The following is a 22146-nucleotide window of genomic DNA, read 5'->3' as shown; positions in this document are numbered from 1 at the left end:
CAGTGAAGTTCCTTCTTTGCATGATTTTATTTTTTGGAATTATAGAATATAACACTGGAAGGAACCTCAAGAGGTCATCTAGTCCAGTCCCCTGCACTCATGGCAGAACTAAGTATTATCTAGACCATCCCTAACAGGTGTTTGTCTAACCTGCTCATAAAAATCTCCAATGACAGAGATTCCACAGCCTCCCTAGGCAATTTTTCATAGACTCTAGGATTGGACGGAACCTCAAGAGGTGATCGAGTCCAGTCCCCTGCCCTCATGGCAGGACCAAATACTGTCTAGACCATTCCTGATATACATTTATCTAACCTACTCTTAAATATCTCCAGAGATGGAGATTCCACAACCTCCCTAGGCAATTTATTCCAGTGTTTAACCACCCTGACAGTTAGGAACTTTTTCCTAATTTCCAACCTAAATCTCCCTTGCTGCAGTTTAAGCCCATTGCTTCTTGCTCTATCCTTAGAGGCTACCTAAACTTCTGTGAAAGGAAAAGAGACAATTGTAACTAAGAATTGCACTTCCTGGGATTATTATTACTATTGGTATTGACCACTGTCTATTACCAATTGTAAGGAAAGTATTTCNGTATCAAATGCCTTACTAAAGTCTAGGCATACCACATCCACCGCTTCTCCCTTATCCACAAGACTCATTATCCTATCAAAGAAAGCTATCAGATTGGTTTGACACGATTTGTTCTTTACAAATCCATGCTGGCTATTCCCTATCACCTTACCGCCTTCCAAGAGTTTGCAAATGATTTCCTTAATTACTTGCTCCATTATCTTCCCTGGCACAGAAGTTAAACTAACTGGTCTGTAAGTTTCCTGGGTTGTTTTTATTTCCCTTTTTATAGATGGGCACCATATTTGCCCTTTTCCAGTCTTCTGGAATCTCTCCCTTCTCTCATGATTTTCCAAAGATAATCACTAGAGGCTCAGATACCTCCTCTATTTGCTCCTTGAGTATTCTAGGATGTATTTCATCAGGCCCTGGTGACTTTATTCCAGTGCTTAACCACCTGAGAGTTAGGAATTTTTTCCTAATATCCAACCTAAACTGCCCTTGCTTCAATTTAAGTGCATTACTTCTCATCCTATCCTCAAAGGTTAAAGAGAACAATTTATCTCCCTCCTCCCTGTAACAACCTTTTATGTACTTTGAAAACTATTATGTTCACCCTCTGTGTTCTCTTCTCCAGACTAAACAAACTCATTTTTCAATCTCCCTCATAGGTCATGTTTTCTAGACCTTTAATCATTTTGGTTGCTCTTCTCTGGACTCCAGTTTGTCCACATCCTTCCCGAAATGTGACGCACAGAACTGGCCACAATACTCCAGCTGAGGCCCAATCAGCAGAGAGTAGAGAAGAAGAATTACTTCTTGTGTCTTGCTTACAACACTCCTACTAATACATCCCAGAATCAGGTTTGGTTTGTTTGCAACAGTATTATACTGTTGACACATATTTAGCTTGTGATCCACTATGGATGAAGCCCTAGGTTATGTAGAAATGCCATAATGGCGCCTATGCCACCTGATCCTACCCCTCACTGCATGGGGGCAGGGTGACCTTGAGCGCCCAGGAATCCCCAGTGGCTGGAAAAGACTTTGGCTGCCTGCATAAAGAAGAGCAGTCCTGAGGCACTCAGCTCCTCATAGGATCAGGACATTAGTATATTTTAAAGAATTAGACTCTAATGATACCCTCAGATATATACTGAGAGCAATGGACATTATGTGTGAATATTTCAGTGTAGAATCAGGGTCACTGCGTGTTGATATATAATTTATTCTCATGGTACATGCACACATGTTGGCACGGTGTCAGAATCCAAAAATGCTGCTACAGGTACCTTTTATGAGTCCTACAGAGAAAGGAATGTTAAACAGGGGCTCTGACAGTAATTAAAGTCATTGTGCAAATCATGATCTAGAGAAGAGCCTTCTCTATATTATTTTAATTAAATTCTTTATATTTGTTTCAATGCACACATACAGTAGTTGCCATTACAAATCCACATTTATCAGCAATCTCTCAGATACTGCATTTATTTCCTGTTCTTTGGGTAGGGACAAAGTGTGGAACATTGGATACCAGTGTGTGGCACTCAGCCCATTTGTTTGCTCTCTATAGCTGGGCTTTATGTGCCAAACTGCACTGGATTAAAAAAAGATCAAAGCAGCAGTCTGGACCCAATCCATATATCTTTTTTTCATTAAGAGATTAAAATAATTATGTATTGGTCAGAGAACCTTTTATTTTTAAGCAATTGGAGGAGCATATTTTTAATAGATTAGGATAATTCTTGGGCATAGAACCCATCAATGCATCGTAGCCAGGGCAGTTTTGCATGAGGTTATATTGCATAGCTCCACCCACCCCTGATACATTTCCCTCTATTCAGTACATCCATAGCCTTGAAGGAGAAGCGTAACTCATCTTTATGGTTCAGACGGCAAGAAGAATGCTTGCTGGTTCAGTCACGGGCACTGTGCTGAACTGCAGCTCACCAGCTAAATGAAATATTGGACATCAGGGGAGTCCTGAAGCATGGCTGTTGGAACATAACCTCACAAGTCTCATTATCATTAACAGGACTTCTGTGACTAAATACCTACAGATCATATTCCAAGCTTCCCCATTTGGAACTAGTTATTAGAGATAATTTTAAAAATACAGAATTAAAAATAATTTTCAGCCAGAGAAAGGAAATCTGAAAGTCCAAGGATATTTTATTATTGACTGGTGAAGTGAGCTATAATTAGGGCCCTACCAAATTCCTGGTTCATTTTGGTCAATTTCATGGTCATAGGGTTTTTAAAATAGTAAATTTCATTATTTCAGCTATTTAAATCTGAAATTTCATGATGTTGTAACTGTAGGGGTCCTGACCCAAAAAAAAATTGTGGGGGGGGGGGGCTGGCGCGTCACAGTTTTGTTAGGGTGGGTTGTGGTACTGCTACCTTACATTTGTGCTGATCGCTGCAGAGTCTGCCCTCAAATCAACACCGTCACTCCTGGCCCCAGCTCTGAAGGCGCAGCACAGCAATAGGATGGTACGTATCGGTCTTGCCACTCTTCGTGTCTGCGTGCAGGGAAGCTGCCTTCCGAGCTGGCAACCAGCTAACAGTCGCCTTCCGGCTACTCAGTTCTGAAGGCAGCACAGAAGTAAGGATGGCATACGTGACCACTCTAAATAGGCTTGCGAACCCCTCTGCTACGCACTTTTTAGGTCAGAACCTCGAAATTGGACGTTAGTCCCTCTGTGGAATCTAGTATAGTAAGAGCAGGGTTGGCAACCTTTTCAGAAGTGGTGTGCCAAGTCTTCATTTATTCACTCGATTTAAGGTTTTGCATGCCAGTAAAATCTTTACATTTTAGAAGATCTTTTTCTAAGTCTTCTATTTACTAAATATTTGTTATTGTAAGTAAATAAGGTTTTTAAAATATTTAAGAAGCTTCATTTAAAAATAAATTAAAATGCAGAGCCCCCCGGACTGGTGGCCAGGACTCGGGCAGTATGAGTGCCACAGGTTGCCTATTCTTGGTATAGGGTAAAAGCACACAAAAGGCCAGATGTAACAGGGGAAGACCAGATTTAATGGTCCATGACACGTTTTTCATGGCCATGAATTTGGTAGGGCCCTAGCTATAACTGAAAACTATCTCATGCTATGTGACCAATTGGGTTTGGAATTACAGCTCAATAGTTTAATAAATATGGAATTCTATTTACTGTACCCTTTACTAGTCTGAGTGCAACTAGCTGAGATAGGTTCATTTAACTAAACCAATTTCCCACTATTCATCAGTGGCTATTTGCTACTCCATAAATTCTCCCAGCTACCAGCTGACAGAAAGAGGTCAAATACTGATTCAAATTATGTGACTGATTCCAAGGAACAGGGTCCTTTACAAGTTCCAGAACTGGGGTATTGGTCACTTTACCACCCTCTAGAGCAAGAGTTTTCTGCTATACCAATATAACCCTTATCTCTAGCTATTAAAACATAAATGGGTCTGGGATTCCTGTCTGAGACACAGCCTCTCACCTTACATCTCAGTGGCTCAGTGAAGATCAACTGCAGTGCACTTGCTATTCATTCCTTTGGTAAAATTCTCAGAGGCCGGAGTTGGGTCTTTTTTCATTTGAGTCCCTGGCTTCGGACCTCATTCCCTTTGGTAGTGCTCCAAGACCAGTTTAATGAGCTTCAGGGCACACAGTAAAAGGATTACTATGCAGGTGAGCTCTGTTTGAATGCAAGTTTATTTTCTTCTCTTTTGGTTTTATTTTAACTAATTATCTGGGGATTTTTTTCTATTAAGGCATTAGGGTCAAATCATGTTTCTCTTTCTCTCTCTCTCTCTCACACACACACACACGCAAACCCTCTATCCAAACCTTCAGTGGGCAGAACACACCCAGAACACTACTGAATGGCAAACAGGGAGCAGCAGACACCCTGCTTGCCTTAGAGATGGGAATATGAATGCTAGGGTCACCATTTGATGTACTTGTTCAGTTTACATTGATCTGTCAGTGGGGTGCAACAGTGGGGAGTGGAATGTTAAAGGGACATTTGTCCACTGAACTTTCACACCACAAGATGGGAAACTGAGGCAAAGTGTTGCCCAAGATGCAATGGGGCAAGTGTTTTACTTATTGTCTGCATACTGCCGAGTCATTGTTTTCCCAGATTAATGCTAGACAACCCAGCATTAATGCTCCCCTTCATAATGCTCCCCTTTGTTATACCCAGACTCAATGCTTGTGAGTGGGGAAGTAATGCCTATCACGAGTGTCCAAGGGTATTGTTTAGTTTTCCCAGATTTCTGTGTGGGGCCTTGAGCTGGCTTTGTTTAAAAATTGAACTCAGCCCTTCCTGCTACTGACACCACTTGGCAGAAAGGTTACACATTATCCCCTTAACAAACCAATGGAACATAAAAACATAAGAACAGCCATACTGGGTCAGACCAAAGGTCCGTCTAGCCTAGTATTCTGTCTGCTGACAGTGGTCAATGTCAGATGCCTCAGAGGGAATGAACAAAATAGGTGATCATCAAGTGATCCATCCCCTCTCACCCACTCCCAACTTCTGGCTGTTCTATAGAAGATGGACAGAAAGTTCTTAACCACAGTGAAGCATAGTTAGTCTTGGCAAGCGTCACACAGAGGAGTGGGAGTTACCATTCGCATCCAATAATGTGGACTGCTTTGGGGTCACTGTCACTTATTCTTACTGGACCATAAGAATGAGTGGGGCATTGACTTCTTCCCGATTTAGATAAGGCCAAAACTACAGGTACTGTCCTTGAGTCTCCAGGTTCACATTCATCGCTAATCTGATGTTTCCTTTCTTGGAGTAAGATTACATCATTTTGAATTCTACCAAATAAGTAGCCTGAGTTCACTGTTTAGGTGGTATGGCAAAAAAGAACCCTGTTTTCCAACCTTGCTGAGGTTAGGAGAGAGTTTTGCTTCCTCCCACAGAAGAAAAAAATCAATCTGACAAACAAGGATGGATAGCGATTCGTCCAGTGGATAGCCCAGTTTACTGGCACAAAAGCTAGCCCACAGTAGTCATCAGCACTCGAGAGCATGTCCTGGGATCACATATGTCCCTGGAAAGTGGTTTAAATATTGGAACAGATGACTATGGTAACCCCCTTTCCAAATGTTATGAGGACACCCTAATGCTTCTAATGGGATGAGCAAATATGTCCCACATACTATTGAATAAAACTGTAGCTTTCCTGCCATTCTGAATAAAACCTATGTGTCTATTGACATATGTAAACATCTTTTAACAAACTAAGCTTGATAAATATACTATATATATAAATGTACATTCAAAATAGATAGTTCCATAATTAAATTCAGAAATGAAATATTATACTTTTTCTGCTTCTGATTTACATTTTTCTCTTACACTATTAAATCTTTTAGATTAGTCTAGTGCTACAAATTCTAGTCTGTGCTACAATTTCATTTCTTTACAACACTGATAAAAGGCAGCCAACCTCTTATCACTAATGTTTCAACTAATAATGAAATTGTGTTTCCTGTTAATTTTCTAAGAAATGGCTTTAATGACTTTGCCAAGAAGGGCTTATAACATCAGCAGTGGGAAAAAAAACCCTAAAGATTCAGAAGGTTGAATTTGCACTGAAGGTTGAAATGGAACTTTGACCTTTGTAGCTTTTATTTGAAAGAAGCCTATGGGCATGTTAAATATCATCCAGCCTCTTATACCGTATTGTATCCAATAACTTCTTTTACAATTTTCAGGTAAGTAAGGGAGAAAGTAAGGGGTTATTTGAAATGTAGCAATAATATGAAATAAAGCATCTGACTCTAACCTGCTAAATGCTGAAGACAGAAACATGAAATAGTTATTCCATGGTTTTATAGCTAATGACTTGTTTGAAAACTGGAAATTTCAATTAATATTTAACCACATAACCAGTGCTCTCCCTTGCAAATCTAATAAATATTTCTGATTTGAGTATTTGTCTTACATCAGTAACCCCATAAAAGTTAAGAACAAACTTGTTCAGTGGCACAGGGGTAATATTTTTGATTAGAGAATGTCACAAACTGAAAAATCTGAACACAGATCCAGATTCAAAACCCACTAAAGTCTATGGTGTTTGGAACCAGAGTTCTGTTTAGGGCCCCTTTTCTAATTACCATTTTTCCTATAGTCCTTCTTTTGCTACGGTGTCACTATTCCCTGACCTTGACAAATAAGAAATATTACATATTTAGGCAACAAAATCTATCTGATAAATCATTTCAGAAATAAGAAGGAAATCATGCTTGAAATGAAGGTTAGAGTTTTCAAAACCACATCATTTAACCAGCAGACTGCTAATCAATGTATAGCATTTTTCATGAGGAAAGAACAATGTGATGCAGTCATATTTATTGTCTATCTGATGATTTTGCCAAATGTATCATATTCTATTCAATTTTATGACTCCAGGAAAAAGAAAGTGATCTCCTGAATGGGAAGGCTATGTTTAAGCTGCAATGCAAAGTCACAGTATCTCAGGTAGATAAGTCAACCAGCTTGTCTTCTAAGTTGGATCTAGAAATATTCTAACTTTAGTGCCTAAAGTTAGGTACCAAAATCCATATTTAGGCACCCAAATTTGACTGCTTTGGCCTCAGTCCATGCAACAGTATCTTCATATTCATCATACAGTGCTATACTACAACTGGGAAAAATGTAGTCCCATTGGTGGCTATTAAAAGTTTTATTGCTTTATATATTTTATCCCTTGATGACAGAGCTATTAAAGCTTCTAAACATGGGATGGAAGTGTGGTATCCATGCGGGGAGGGAAGTAACAATGACTATTTGTATTTTAGGAGCTGCTTATAATATCCCCATTAAGCTGTGTTGTATAAAATGTTACACTAAAGATAAAATAACATACAATGCTCTTGGTAGCACTATATGCCAATGATATTGAAAGACAACAATTGATTTCTGCTCAAAAGCTCCTACTGCTCTGCTGTATAGTAAATACGTCAAAAATCAATTTAAGCAGGCTTGTATCATTTTTTGTTTGGGCTATATTTTTACTTTCTAAGAATGTGGCATCTCATTTCAGGAATATGAGGATAGGGCAGTATCACTGAATACGATGGAATATATTTGGGAATGTAAAAATAGATTTGGATAACTTCACAAATGTTATAATGGATTCCATTTAGTTTTCTGACTTATCTGTACACTTTTTGCTCACCTTTCTCTATAAATGACAGTTAAAAATAATAATAAAATAAAATTAATCTCTGTTAAGCAACTTAAAAGAGAAAAAAGTTGCTCTAAAGGTGTGAAAGAATCCTAAAAATGAGTGGAATAATAATGATTAGTGATGAGTAACAGTGAAGATATGTGAAATATGCCATAGTATTTGATCATCCGTCATACTCTTTTTCCAAAGTTAGGTGAGTTACATCCTGCCCTACCCCTAAGAGTTTGGACCAGATATTTAAACCTCATCTTCCCTTTTTGCACCTGCAATTTAAGGGCCCAAGTGAGTATGAATGTAACTGATCTCTTTTAGATGTTTAACTTCAAGATAGGCAGGTGCAATCAGTTATTTAAATATCTAAGTAATACCATTTTTTGCCTGCAATTATTTGCACTTGCAAAACTGTGCAGGCGAGCAAAGCAGGTGAAGTTAAGTCTAGGCTGAAATTCAGGCCCATTATATTCCAGACCCACTTACAAGTTCTAATAAAAATGAAATTATTCATAACTACACATTCAGACATGCAGGCACTATAGTACAATATTAAAGGAAGGCCTGATTCTCAATGTCCTATATCAATATAAAAGACAATATCAATTATGATAATTACACAGGAAAAAGAGGCTTTCAGTCTCATGCACAATTTTCCATCCTGATTTTCTTTACATGTGAAAGAGGCCAGCATAGATTTTCTTACCTGTTGTTGACCTGATAGTTGAGGTGATGTTGGAAGATCCCATAGCAGGGATACATTCATCATCTTGGGAGTAACCTGCCTGAATGGCCCGCAGGTAACTGTGGCTTCTTGTTCGGAAGCATCCAGGGAGGTCAAGGGCATCCATTGCCTGAGCTTCAACTTCGCTAAACACTGATTCACACACCGACTCAAATTGCCCATTGACCTCTGCTTCACTCATCTGAATAAATAACAACAATGCATTTGATTTTTGACTTGCTTTGTTTGTGATCATCACGGCTTCAACATCTCTCAAGTGGACACCTGTGCATTGATGAAGAACTGTTTAGCAAATAATTAAAGATTAGGAAACCCTTCTGAACACATTCACATTTTAGCACTTCACATTAGCCATAAATAGTATCTACCATGCAATGACTTTTAGATGACCATCATTAGTTTCCATTTGGTATATTTATGTTTAATAAATATGAAGAACACTAACAGATAAATCCAATATCTCTATACACTGATTAGGAAATCTTTCCACTATCACAACTGGAGAGTCAAGAACCATTCAATACCATTTAATTGTATCTGGTCTTCTAACTGAGACACTGAATCAAACTAGTCTGAATTTTCAGACTCTGAGTTATATTTACTCTAGGCTGAAGCAAAGTGGAGAAGTGGCTGAGTAGTGCCTTCTGTGCACAACTCAACAAATTTCCTGGCCACAAAGGTGTGAGTGTGCAGTGCCCTTTAAAGGGGATATTGCAGATTGTTCTTTCCCCCTTGCTATGAGGGAGCGCCAGGAAGTATCTATGTCACCCAGTGCCACGATTTAAGCCCAAAGTGACAGAAGAAAAGAATCACTTGCCACTTGCATTGCAACAGCACAGGTGCATCTGCAGCTGTATAAGTTGTCCTCGATTGGGATGGTGAAGTGTCTGTATGTGACTGAGAGCTAACACCACACTCTGAACCTTTTTTATTAAAAATTGTCAACAAAAATCAGTACCTGGTCCATGAGTAATTGAACATGGGTGGGGCCTTATTTTTTGTCTTTAGAGACAGTATTAGAGAGGTAAATGGACCAGCAGGCTGGAAACAGAATGTCTGTATTTAGCTAGGGAACACCAAGGAAACCATTTACAATGGACAAGATAACAATGGATAAGATCAGTTGGGAACATAAAGATGAGGTAAACAGTAAGCGGTACATGGACGGTGCATAGGGCAGGGTTGGTTTCTATAAAGTAACTAACTCAAACCCCAAACACATGATGGAATGTCTAGTGAACGTAATGTGATGTGTAAACATATATAAAAGAAGGGAGGTTTCGGGTGACTTTGGATGTGTGGTATGCCCAATATCCACCCCTTATGGTTGAGTTGGATCAACTCAGCATAGCTTTGATGCATGCCAAATAAAGGAACCACACTTCCAAGACTGAGTTGGACTCAATTTTTGGGGAACCACGTGGAAGAGAACTCAGAGGAATCCTAACATAGTGGTGCCGTGACTTGGATCTGCTCCTCTGGAGCTAGTAACATATATATCCTTAGTATTAGGGTCCTAACCTAGCATTAAGAGAAATGGCATTGGTAGGGTTTAAGGGTTTAAATATGAGGAAGTTAGCATCAGGCTGGAGAAGTGGATTAAATCTAAGGGAGGACCCTATAGACTCCCCAGAGAAAGATTAGAGGGAGACTGGATCCAGGTGAAAAAGGAACTCCAGGGAGTGGTATTCGATTTTTTTTAAAAGAATGTTTGGCAGAGCACAGCAGAGGTCTACTGAATGTCACTGACATTTTCAAAAAACAGGACCCATTGACAGCCATAAAAATAGTGTCTGTTTGTGTTTATATTAATGCAAAGAAAGCCCAGATGAAGCTTTCTTTACAAGGATTGTTTCTAGTGGCTAAAATGTTACAAACAAAATGTACTGCTTTGAAAAATGAATGCTAAAAGCACAAAAAGCAAATCAAAGTTGTAAGAGGAGGAAACAAACTAAATTGAAAAGATTCTGAAAAAGTTTTTTAAAAAAAAAACAAAGTAAAAGGCAGCCAACCTTGAAGGACTGAATTTAGAGAGTATAGTTGTGCAGGCAAAGTGTACTAAGTTAAGAAATAAGAGCAAAAAATCATAAAAAATAAGCTTAGACTGCAGAGGAAAATTCAGCTAAGAAATGTGTTGTTATAGAAAATAAAATAGAAGTGTTACGGTCCCAGAGTTTAGTAGCTAATAAGGTCTATGGAAATGTCTTTTTAAACAGCGAAAACCTGAAGTGAGTGCTTTAAAGAAAGTACAAGCAGCTAAATTTTTGCACAAATTAACACTGGAGATCTTGGACTTTATTACTTTTACTACCCCTAACAATTTAGTGTTTAGTGTATAAAATGTTAGATAGGACTTTAAAGTGTTTATAAAAAGAAAGAAAAAAAAGAATGCTTGGTTTAATCATGAAACCCAGTTATAGCAATTGCACCACTACACTTTTCTCTCCAACATGACTTTTCAGCCACTCTAAAAAGAGGGGGGAGGGGCATTCAGGGCCGGTGCAACCATTTAGAGGGACTAGACGGTTGCCTAGGGCGCCAAGATTTGGGGGCACCAAAAAGCAGCACCCCCAAATTTTTTTTAAGTGGTTCAGCGGCCGCTGCTGCTGGGATCGAGAGGGACTCTGAGCTGCCGGCGGCATCAGCAGCGGGCAGCCCAGGGTGTCCCCTGGGTCAGTGTGCCGCTGCGGCAGCCAGCAGCCCAGGGTTTATAGGGGGCAGGTTCTATATGTTTGCGGTGCTCAGCACAGCAATAGTCAGCGGCTGGGGGCCCTGCTCCAGCAATATTTGGAGCTAAGTCTCTCCCCGGACCCTGCCTGGATCGGGCCCTGGCCCCACTCGGTCTCCCCCCTCCCGCCCCGCCGCCTCCGTGCCTCACAGAAATGCAGCGCAGCGTGTCTCCCCCGCCTGCTTCTGTTGCTGGAGTAGTAGCGCTCTGGGCAAACTGCTGTCTGCTGTCCCAGGGTCCTAGTGCCCCCCATCTCCGACCTGGCAGGCGGCTGCCTCACCTGTGCTTCCCCTCGCCTGACGTCTGCTCCAACACCCAAACCCCTCAGCCCCCACACCCTAATCCTGCCTCAGCCCTGAGCCCCCCCACATCATGAATCCCTCATCCTCAACCCCATCCTCATCCCCCTGCACCCAATTCTCTCCCCAGCCCTCAGCTCCCCGCATCAATGAACCCTCATCCTCAGCCCCAACCCTCATCCTCCTGCACCCTAATGCTCTTCTCCCAGCCCTGAGCCCCCCTGCAGCAGACCCTCATCTCAGCCCCAACCCTCATCTCCTGCACCCTATCCTCTGTCTCCTGCCTGAGCACCCCATATCATGACCCTCATCCTCAGCACCACAGCCCTCATCCACACCCCACCTTCTGCCCTAGCCCTGAGCCCGCATCCTGCATTCATGATCCCTCATCCAGCCAACCTATCATCCCCCTGCACCCCTCCTATCCCCCAAACTCCCTCCAGAGCATGCACCCTCCCAGAGCGGCAACCACCTCCCTTTTCCGCCACACTCCTTCCGCATCCCCAATAATCCCTCCCAAGCCTCCGCCCTCACCCTTTCCTACACCCCCACCCCCAGCCTGCACCAAACTCCATCTCTCAAAAGCCTGCCACCCCTCACCTCCTCTGCATCACCCCTCCTGCCCACCCGGAGCCTTCGCACCAGCACCCCAACTCCATCCAAAGCCTGCACCACCTCCTGCACCCATCCCGCTCCCACGCCTGCGATCCCAGAGCTCCTCCCAGACCCAGAGTCTTACACGTGGGGTGTGAGTTTGGGGGGTGCAGGTTCTGGTACCACCACAAATTTCTAAAAACTGCCACCATGCCTGGGTCAGCGTGCCCTACAGCCGGGGGTTCCACTGGCGCAGTTGCTTACTTCCTCCGCTCTTCATTCTCTCTCCCCACCTGCAGGCTTGCGCAAAAAACCAATAGCTGTTTGGCAGGCACCGAAGCCTGGGAGGGAGAATTTAGAGCGGACAGTGTCTCGGAGCAATCGGGCAGAGGGACTGGGTGCGACGAGGTAACCCTTCCGCAGGGCTCCTTCAGGCCAGGGCGGTGGGAGCTTCCACAGGGGTCGGGGCACCTTCAGGGCGAGGCTGGCTGCGCAGGCTGGGGGGCGCAAGGTTGGAATTTTTTGGGGCCGATGGCCGCGAACACACTTTCCCTTGCACCGCCCTGGGGGCATTTGTGTCTGTATAAATTAATTGTGCTGGCTGCTGCTGAGGGATAGGAAATACGCTCTGATTTAAATTGTTGTGATTATTGTGAGTTAAGTTTTAAATTCACTGAAGGAATTAGGGATTTCTGTTATCTGTAAGCTCCTTCTGAATGTATGAGTGAAATCAAACCAGGGTAACCAGCAAAGTAGTGGAACCTTAATTTGTTAAAAATAATATAAAAAAAGCAAGCAAGGGGCATTGACAAATCAAAAAAAAAACAGTTAAATTGGTAAAAAATAATCAAAATATACAACTGGTGGTAACGGGGAACTTCAACTACCCAGATATCCACTGGGAAAATAATACAGTAAGGCAGATTATCCAGCAAGTTCTTGGAATGCATTGGAGACTATTTTTTCTTTCAGAAGACAGAGAAAGCAACTAGGAGATAGACTGCTCTAGATTTGATTTTGACAAACAGGGAGGAACTGGTTGAGAATCTGAAAGTGGAAGGCAGCTTGGGTGAAAGTGATCATGAAATGATGGAGTTCACAATTCTAAGGAATTGTAGGAGGGAAAACAGCAGAATAGAGATGATGGATATCAAGAAGGGAGACTTTAGCAAAGTCAGGGAGTTGGAAGCTAAGAGCCCACAGGAAGCAAGTCCAAGTGAAAAAAAAACAGTTCAAGAAAGTTGGCAGTTTTTGAAAGTGATATTATTTAGGGCACAAGAAAAAGCTATCCCACTATGTAAGAAAGATAAGAAGTACGGCAAGAGACTATCCTGGCTTAGCCAGGAGATCTTCAGTGATCTGAAACTCAAAAAACAGTCCTACAAAAAGTGGAAACTAGGTCAAATTACAAAGGATGAATATAAAAGACAACACGACAAGCATGTAGGGACAAAATTAGAAAGGCCAAGGCACAAAATGAGATTAAACTGGCTAGAGACATAAAGGGAAACAAGAAAACATTCTACAAATAAATTAAAAGCAAGAAGAAAATAAAGGACAGGGTAGAACCATTACTCAATGAAGGGGAAAGCCAATAATAGAAAATGTGGAAATAGCAGACATACTAAATGCCTTTTTTGTTTCAGTTTTCACAAAAAGGGTTAATAGCAATTGGACGTCTAACAAAGTGAATGCCAGTGAAAATGAGGTAGGATCTGAGGCTAAAATAAGTACAGAATAAGTTACTTAAACAACTTAGATGTCTTCAAGTTGGCAGCCCTGATGCAATACATTCTAGAATTCTCAAAGATCTGACTGAAGAGATATCTGAGCAATTAGTGATTATATCTGAAAAGTCATGGAAGATGGTAGAGATTCCAGAGGACTGGAAGAGAGAAAATATAGTGCCAACCTATAAAAATGGGAATAAGGACAACCTGGGGAATTACAGGCCAGTCAGCTTCACTTCAGTACCTGAAAAGATAATGGAGCCAATAATCAAGCAATCAATTTGCAAACACCAAAAAGATAATAAGATGATAAGTAACTGTCAAGAACAAATCATGTCAAACCAATCTAATAGCTTTCTTTGACAGAGTAACGAGACTTGTGGATGGGGGGATGTGGTAGATGTGGTATACCTTTACTTTAGTAAGGCTTTTGATACTGTCTTGCATGACCTTCTCATAAACAAACTAGGAAAATATAGCCTAGTTGGAGCTACCTAAGGTTGAGTGCATAGCTGGTTGGAAAAACCATTCCTACAGAGTAGTTATCAATGGTTCACAGTCAAGCTGGCAGGGCAGAACAAGTGGGGTTGTTTTAAGGAGGAGGGTGAAAAATTGTTCTCCTTAACTTCTGAGGATAGAACAAGAAGCAATGGGCTTAAATTGAAGCAAGGGATGACTGGGTTGGACATTAGGAAAAACTTCCTAACAGTTTGGGTAGTTAAGCACTCGAACAAATTGCCTAGGGAGGTTGTGGAATCTCTGTCATTGGAGGTTTTTCAGAACATTTTAGACAAACACCTGTCAGGAATGGTCTAGTTATTACTTAGTCCTACCTTGAGTGCAAGGGACTGGACTAGATGATCTATTGAGGTAGCTTCCAGTCCTACATTTCTAGGATTCTACGTAGGATTACACTCTAGTGGGCTATACCAAAGAAGGTAAGGTTGCACACCCTGGTTCATACACTGGGCCTATTATTAATGTTGATTCAAATAATTATAACTACTGTTGTCTTGGAAATCTGTTGCTGGGTAATGAACTTAAAAAAGAAAGCATAGAAAACAGAAATAGAATGCAAATAAAACATAAGATAATATAGGAAAGTAGTGGAATGTCGGCTCAGCTTGACATGAATAACTGGACATGGGTGAGATCTCATTTCTTGAGTGACAGGATTAAGGAGGTAAATGGATCAGCAGGCTGGAAATGGAATATCTGCACTAACTATGATAGGTAAATGGGTCAGTAAGCTAAGAAATAGAATGTCTGTACTAGCTAAAATATACGCCATCATATGCCAGCAATGCCCATCTGCTGTGTACATCGCCCAAACTGGACAGTCCCTACGGAAAAGGATAAATGGACACAAATTAGATATTAGGAATGGCAATATACAAAAACCTGTAGGAGAAAACACTTCAGTCTCCCCGGACACACAATAGCAGATTTAAGGTAGCCATCCTGCAGCAAAAAACTTCAGGACAGACTTCAAAGAGAAACTCCTGAGCTTCAGTTCATTTGCAAATTGACATCATCAGCTCAGGATTAAACAAAGACTGTGAATGGCTAGCCAACTACAAAAGCAGTTTCTCCTCCCTTGGCTTTCATACCTCAACTTCTAGAAAGGGCCTCATCCTCCCTGATTGAACTAACCTCGTTATCCCTAGCCTGCTTCTCTGCTTGCATATATATACCTGCCCCTGGAGATTTCCACTACATGCATCCGACGAAGTGGGTATTCACCCACGAAAGCTCATGCTCCAATACATCTGTGAGAGTATAAGGTGCCACAGGACTCTTTGCTGCTTTTACAGATCCAGACTTACACTGTTACCCCTCTGATACTTAAAATAAGGGGGAACACCCAGGAAACTACTTACAACGGACAAGATAACAATGGATAAGATACATTGGAAACATGACGATGAGGAAAAGAGTAAGTTGTACATGGACAGAATATGATGTACAGGCAGTGGTTTCTACAAAACAATGCCAAAATGAGTGATGCAATGTAAAGTGAATGTATGTATATAAAGAAATGGGGTTTCTGTGTACCATAGGTATGCCCTGCGCCCACCTCTTATGGTTCAGTCTGATTAACTCAGTGTAGGTTTGCTGTATGGCAAATAAAAGAGCTTAAGTGATGAAACTGGAGTTGCACTGAATCCTTAGGGAACAGAGTGGAATAGATCTTGGGGAAACCCCAACAAAAATAATCTGCTCTGTACTGATAGAAACTATATAAATACCATGTGTCTTAGCCATAAATGGTTTTAACTGGTGTTGCTCCATTAAATACAGCGGAATTATGCTGATTTAAATCAGCTGAGCATCAGTCCCCACATCCTGATTTCATTTTTAAACATTCTTTCTAGCCCTACTGATGTTATATTTTTCTTTGTATTTAGCCAATCACAATATGGACTGAAATATATTAATGTCAAGTGCTTGGTGTTAAAAAAGAGCTTAATTTTACTATGTCCATTTACTCTGGATAATTGTTAGTTTCACCATGAATTCGTAGGTTTCATTTTAGAGACATTCTGGGATAATTATTAGGAATGTACTAAATATCTAATTGTAGCATTTGGCTGAGTAACTGGAAATGATATTTGTCCAAAGAGAATTTAGAAGCTGAATAATGGAGAGAGCAGTAAATGACAATAATATGTATTTTATTTAATCATTTATTAAAGCAGAGTGAAAGAAACAAAATACTATAAATATCTAGTCAATCTCATAACCTCACCAGCCTCCACATCTGGATGATATTGCTTTTTATTATATATTGTAATCAATAACTGTTATTCATTTTGGGGAAAAAAACACTGCAAATTTTCCAGGTTTCATTAATCAAGTGAATAGAAATTTCATACAGAATCTCTGAACCCAATGAAAGGCTGTTATTCTAATTTTCTAGAAAGGAATCTTAGCAATTAAGTCCACTGTGAAATGAATTATTTTGTCCTTTATAAAATTATCATTTTTATATTTCTAATAAAATTAAGTGGACTAATGAAGTCTGGGAAGGGGAAAAAAAACTTATTCTGAATCATCTTTTGCTTATACTATTGACCAAGAGAGTTATGATTACTTAGGCCAAGATTTTAAAAAGTGACAAAAGCAGCAGAGAATCCTGTGGCACCTTATAGACTAACAGACGTTTTGGATCATGAGCTTTTGTGGGTATTCACCCACGAAAGCTCATAATCCAAAATGTCTGTTAGTCTATAAGGTGCCACAGGATTCTCTGCTGCTTTTACAGATTCAGACTAACACGGCTACCCCTCTGATACTTGACAAAAAGTGACAAGTAATTTTTGGAGCCTCCCAATTTGAAACACTTTAACAGTGCTTAATTCAAAGGATTAACATCCATCACTTTGTGAAAATCAGGGACCTTAAAGGCATCTTAGGTTGGGCACCCACAAATTAAGGCACCCAGAATCACCTGTCACATTCGAAAACCTTGGCCTCAGTCCATAATTACATGATGAAATTCCTTACTACTTTTTTCAAAAAAAGCTTGTTGATACCAGCAAAATAATAATTTTAAAATACAGATTGCAAGAGTGAATATATACTTAAATATATAGTCCATCACTATCCCTCAATTCAGTCCTGAGTTGTAGAGGGTGGGAAGGGAACCCATTGAAATAACAGAAATAAAAATACTGAACTGATATCATATTGATGGAACATGAAGAGTGTGATGTCATAGGAAGGGACCAGGAAACAGCAAAGGCTGTTAACTGAATATATTTAGTTTATATTCTGTGTTATTTAATATATATGTTACTGAGCTGGAAAAGGTTGAACAGTGAAATGGCAAAATCTGTAGATGACACAAAATAATTTAGGTTGGTCAAGACCGAAGGACATAGTGAGGAACTTCAGTAGGATCTAATTAAGCAACCTAACTGAGCAAAGGATGGCAAATGAAATTCATTGTGGACAATGTCAAGGTTGTGCATACTGAAAGAATCTGAACCATCATATAACTACTCTAATGAGCTAGGAAAAGGTCCTAGTCATCATTATGGACAGCTCAATGAAAAACATTTTCTCCATGCATAGTGATGGTCAAATAAGGCAAAGGATGTTAATTTATATTAAGGAAGAAACAGAGAATAATATTTAACATAATACCATTAAATAAAGTGATGGTACACCTCACTGAATTCTGGTCATCCCATCTTGACAAGTATGGTAAATGTCAGATGAGGCAATGAAATTTTTTAAAAGCCTGGACAGAATTCCACATAAAGGGACATTGAAAAGGTTAGGTCTGTTTAATTTAGAGAGGTATGAAGATGAAAAAGTGACATGAGAGAGTTATACATAATAACGAATGGTCTAGAGAATGGCTGCTCAGCGATTCTATTCATGCCCTATTACCGTACAAGACGAAGTGGGAACTCAATGAAACTAAAAGGCAACATTGTATATATTTATATGTAGGGTGGCTTTCTTAAAAGGGAAATTCTACTTTTACAGTTTTTTGGCATAATTTGCAATTTGACTGTCTCTTTTTAATCATACCATCTTCATTCAATATTAAATTACCTGAAGCTTGAATTACTTTGTGACTACTTACATCCTCACTCCTCTAATATTAATTAAGAAAAACAGATTTTCCATTTTTAGTAGCTAGTCTTGTATATGCAGATAGCCCAAAGTAAAAGATTTAACAATAGATTCCCACCTGACTAACACAGCTGGCCTGACTGAGTGTGCTCACTGCTCTCATATAGCTCTGATTCCTTGAGCGGAACTTTGGGGAATTGTAGTTTGCGGAGGGATCCATGTTGTGGCCCCCAGGCACATCACTTGCAGCTTGAAGGTAGCTCTGACTATAAAAGAAAGAGGGGAAAAAAGAGGAGGCTATAAAAAAAAACTCCAGATGGAATCAGTTATGACACTGAAAACAGCAATTTGTATTAGCATCATAAATGCACTCCCTGGGACCAAATTCTTGATCCACGTGAAGAGGCACAGTGCTACTGAAGTCAGGAGAGCTGCATCTTTTAATATAAGCAGAGAATTTGGCCTTAAGTTCAGCACCAAGATGATTTGAAGCATTCAGGATTTTTACTGTAAATGAGTATCACTAATATTCCTCGGCTACAAATGTTACATTTTACTAAAATAAAATGTGAACATCAATATGAACAACAACTACTGCAGGAATGGAAATGTTTATGCAGGGATAAAAATCACTCTTCTCTGTCATCCTTTTTTCATCAAGGTGCTGGATTTCAAGATGCCTGGTAGGTTAAAAGTATCAATACATTTACAGAAGATCAGCTAAAGTATGTGATTTGTAATGGCACACAGCACAACTGCATAAATCTCCTGAACTAGTCTTTTTACAACGCACCTCTCAAGTTACTTTTCCCTGAGTGTACTGCAGAACCTACACCACCACCATCACCTCTTGGCCCAGAGGATGGTCTTGTTTAAAGAGACACTGGCTATGTCTTCCATGACAAAAAAGGTTTTCTTTTTTCTTTAAACACGATAACTAACCCGCCGTAACTCTCCTAGCGGAGACAAGGCACGAGTAGGGTTTACAATGATGTAGCAAAGCAAGGTCTACACTCTATCCCCAGCTGCAGTTGGCCATCCCTGGTTACATCACTTTAAAAACTACAGAGCCTTGTCTCCAGTAGGATTTTACAGCAAGATATTGCATGTCATTATCTTACTGTAAAGTCACACCTTTTTAGGCAGTGAAGACTTGTCAACTTGAGTTAAAAGCAGCTGCCCTCAATTCTCCCCTTGCCAATGTTTGCAGTTTTACTATATAGGCCTGGTCTGCTATGCCCATTGCTGTAACTGTCTTTTATGGGACTGGGAAGGAATTTCCCCCTCACTGCCAGATTGATCAGGATGGGTTTTTTGCCTTTACCACAGCAGCTCACAGACCTAGTGGGTAGGTCAGGAGGTTAAGGTTCAAGTTATCACAAATTAATAGATGTCAGGTGTCCAGGTACTTGTTCTGTAGTGGGTCCAGTTCTGTGATGACTGGCATTGGAAGTGGACTTCGGGAAAACATCACCTAAGGAAGCTGAGGAATGGGGTTGGAGTTCCCAATGTATGGTACAGCAAGGGGATAACACCCTTTCCTCAGCCCCTTAATCCTCAGATGGGAGGAGGCCCATGGGATCCCAGCAATGGGCTGGGATGAGCTGCGGAGGGCTTAGGGTCTGACTGCAGCCCTCCATGAGTAGGAAATGATTAAGAAAGGAATCATGCCCTGCACGGTACAAGTTGTAGTTCCTAGATACTTCCTAGATAATTTAATACATTTGCTGCCCAATTAAACAACATCCCTCACATCTTGTCTTTCCTTCCATGTGTCTGGGACAAAGATGCTCGTTGCTCCCTCTCCCTTACATCTCCCGCACTAGCACGGGCAATAAGGCAACCTGCACTTGTGTCCTAGATCTGTGCATATTCAGAGGGTGCAGGAAAAACAGCAGTGAGCCTCTGAACCCATTTACAGCATGCTCAAGCGCCATGCACAATCTAGGCACACTAGGAGCAGGGAACTCTAATGCCAACAAGATATGTCAACACTAGACTTCCTTTTATCTTGAGTTAATTGTCAATTAATTTGAGGTAGTTAGCGCATTGTTAAGTGCCAGTGTGAACACTCCACAAACATTTGTTGCAAACTACAAATGTTTATTCTTTGCCCAAGTGAAGTAAAGTTCTTTGTACTAAGTTAGCAGAATCTTATTATTAATTATTAGTTATTATTAGTTACTATTATTATTATTATTTGTATTATAGCAGCATCTAGGAGCCCCAATCATGGACCAAGGCTGAACTGCACTATATAAACAAGAACATAAAGATGGAATGCTAGATTTGTTCTTTACCCAAGGCTGATGGGCAATTAATTCATTTGAGGGTTAAAAAAACCCCTAGTACCAACAAACTCCAATGGTGTTAGGAAACTTAAAATGGGCTTCAATATGGCCCTTTTCATAGAATATCAGGGTTGGAAGTTACCTCAGGAGGTCATCTAGTCCAATCCATTGCTCAAAGCAGGACCAACCCCAGACAGATTTTTGTCCCAGATCCCTAAATGGCCACCTCAAAGATTGAACTCTCACCCCTGGGTTCAGCAGGCCAATGCTTAAATCACTGAGCTATCCCTCCCTTTCCCCCTCTGTTGGTATGGCATGGGGACAGCACATACTGCGCTCTGTTAAAATGTATAGCATGTAGCAGCAGCTGCTCTGTGATCTGCCCCACCACCCGACATATTGTGTTTGCACCACTGTACTTCCTCACCACCCCAGTGAAGGCAGCGGGTTAAAGTCAAAGATTGCCTTTTTGAGAAGGAAAAATCACTTTTCTGATCTCATTGTTTGCTTCTCAGCAGGCTGCTGAATGGTCTACATAGCTTATTGCAAATAGTATTAAAATAAATTAAAATAAAAATCATTTTTTAAATAAAATGAAATAAGCATCAAAGTTTGGTTTCTAATTTGCCCTCACTGGAAATGTATTGGTAGCTATGGGGTTCAATTAATAAACTTTTTATGTAATTTTCCTGCTGAGTGGAATGTGGACTAAGATTGACCAAAATTATTTATGGACTAAAATTGTGCAACTTGTTCCCCTTTATGTTTAAAAAAATCCCACATACTTCCCACGCAGCTTCTTCAGTGTCAACTTTGCATCATTGGGACATGACAGTATAACATTTTCTACATATATGTTCGGCTACAAGACATCACAGAGATTTCCCTAAAGAAGCAAAACAAGGACACCCCAAATAAATATCTCTGACAGTAAAAATATACATTTCAAAAGAATATACGGACTTAGACTTGTTCTTTGCTTCAAGGCAAAAAGAACACATAGATCAAAGTATGTCATAAGAGGTCACTGATTTTGTGGACCTAACTTGAAACACATAAAATAAGAATAATGGTTCTTATTTGTAAGCACCTAGGCACATACATTTGGGACAACGCCCATATTTAAGCTGAACACATGCTTGAGTGCTTTGTTGAATCAGGCCTTAGAGATCTACTGATGAAAAGTGGTAATATCAAGATTTTATTAAAACCTCCTGGATCTTTCAAAATGGAGCTGGATATTTTTAGTTGAGTAAATTGCCTCAAAGTGGGCATCCAAATATGAAGGCACACAGAGCCAAACATTCATTTGGCATAAGGTTAAAATATGACAGACATATTTTCAAAAGCGGCTGCTGTTTCTGGATTTCTTAATTTTGGATGCCCGACATCAGGTGT

General features: G+C 40.3%; 1 protein-coding gene across 6 annotated transcripts in view; it reads right to left on the bottom strand.

Annotated features, from left to right (window-relative positions):
• The window catches only part of DLGAP2 (DLG associated protein 2), a 698632-nt gene that overhangs the window by 61251 nt on the left and 615235 nt on the right, over positions 1-22146 (bottom strand). For all 6 annotated transcript variants that reach the window (XM_032798258.2, XM_032798257.2, XM_032798259.2 and 3 more), the window contains 2 exons: positions 18576-18723; positions 8481-8700 (listed from right to left, as the gene is read on the bottom strand). In XM_032798258.2, the coding sequence (XP_032654149.1) occupies positions 8481-8700; positions 18576-18723 (368 nt within the window). The remainder of the gene's footprint in view (positions 1-8480; positions 8701-18575; positions 18724-22146) is intronic.

This window comes from Chelonoidis abingdonii, chromosome 3 (assembly GCF_003597395.2).
Source record: "Chelonoidis abingdonii isolate Lonesome George chromosome 3, CheloAbing_2.0, whole genome shotgun sequence".
NCBI classification, from domain to species: domain Eukaryota; kingdom Metazoa; phylum Chordata; order Testudines; family Testudinidae; genus Chelonoidis; species Chelonoidis abingdonii.
The sequence above is the reverse complement of the archived record's forward strand: the minus strand, read 5'-3'. Positions and strand labels throughout refer to the sequence as shown.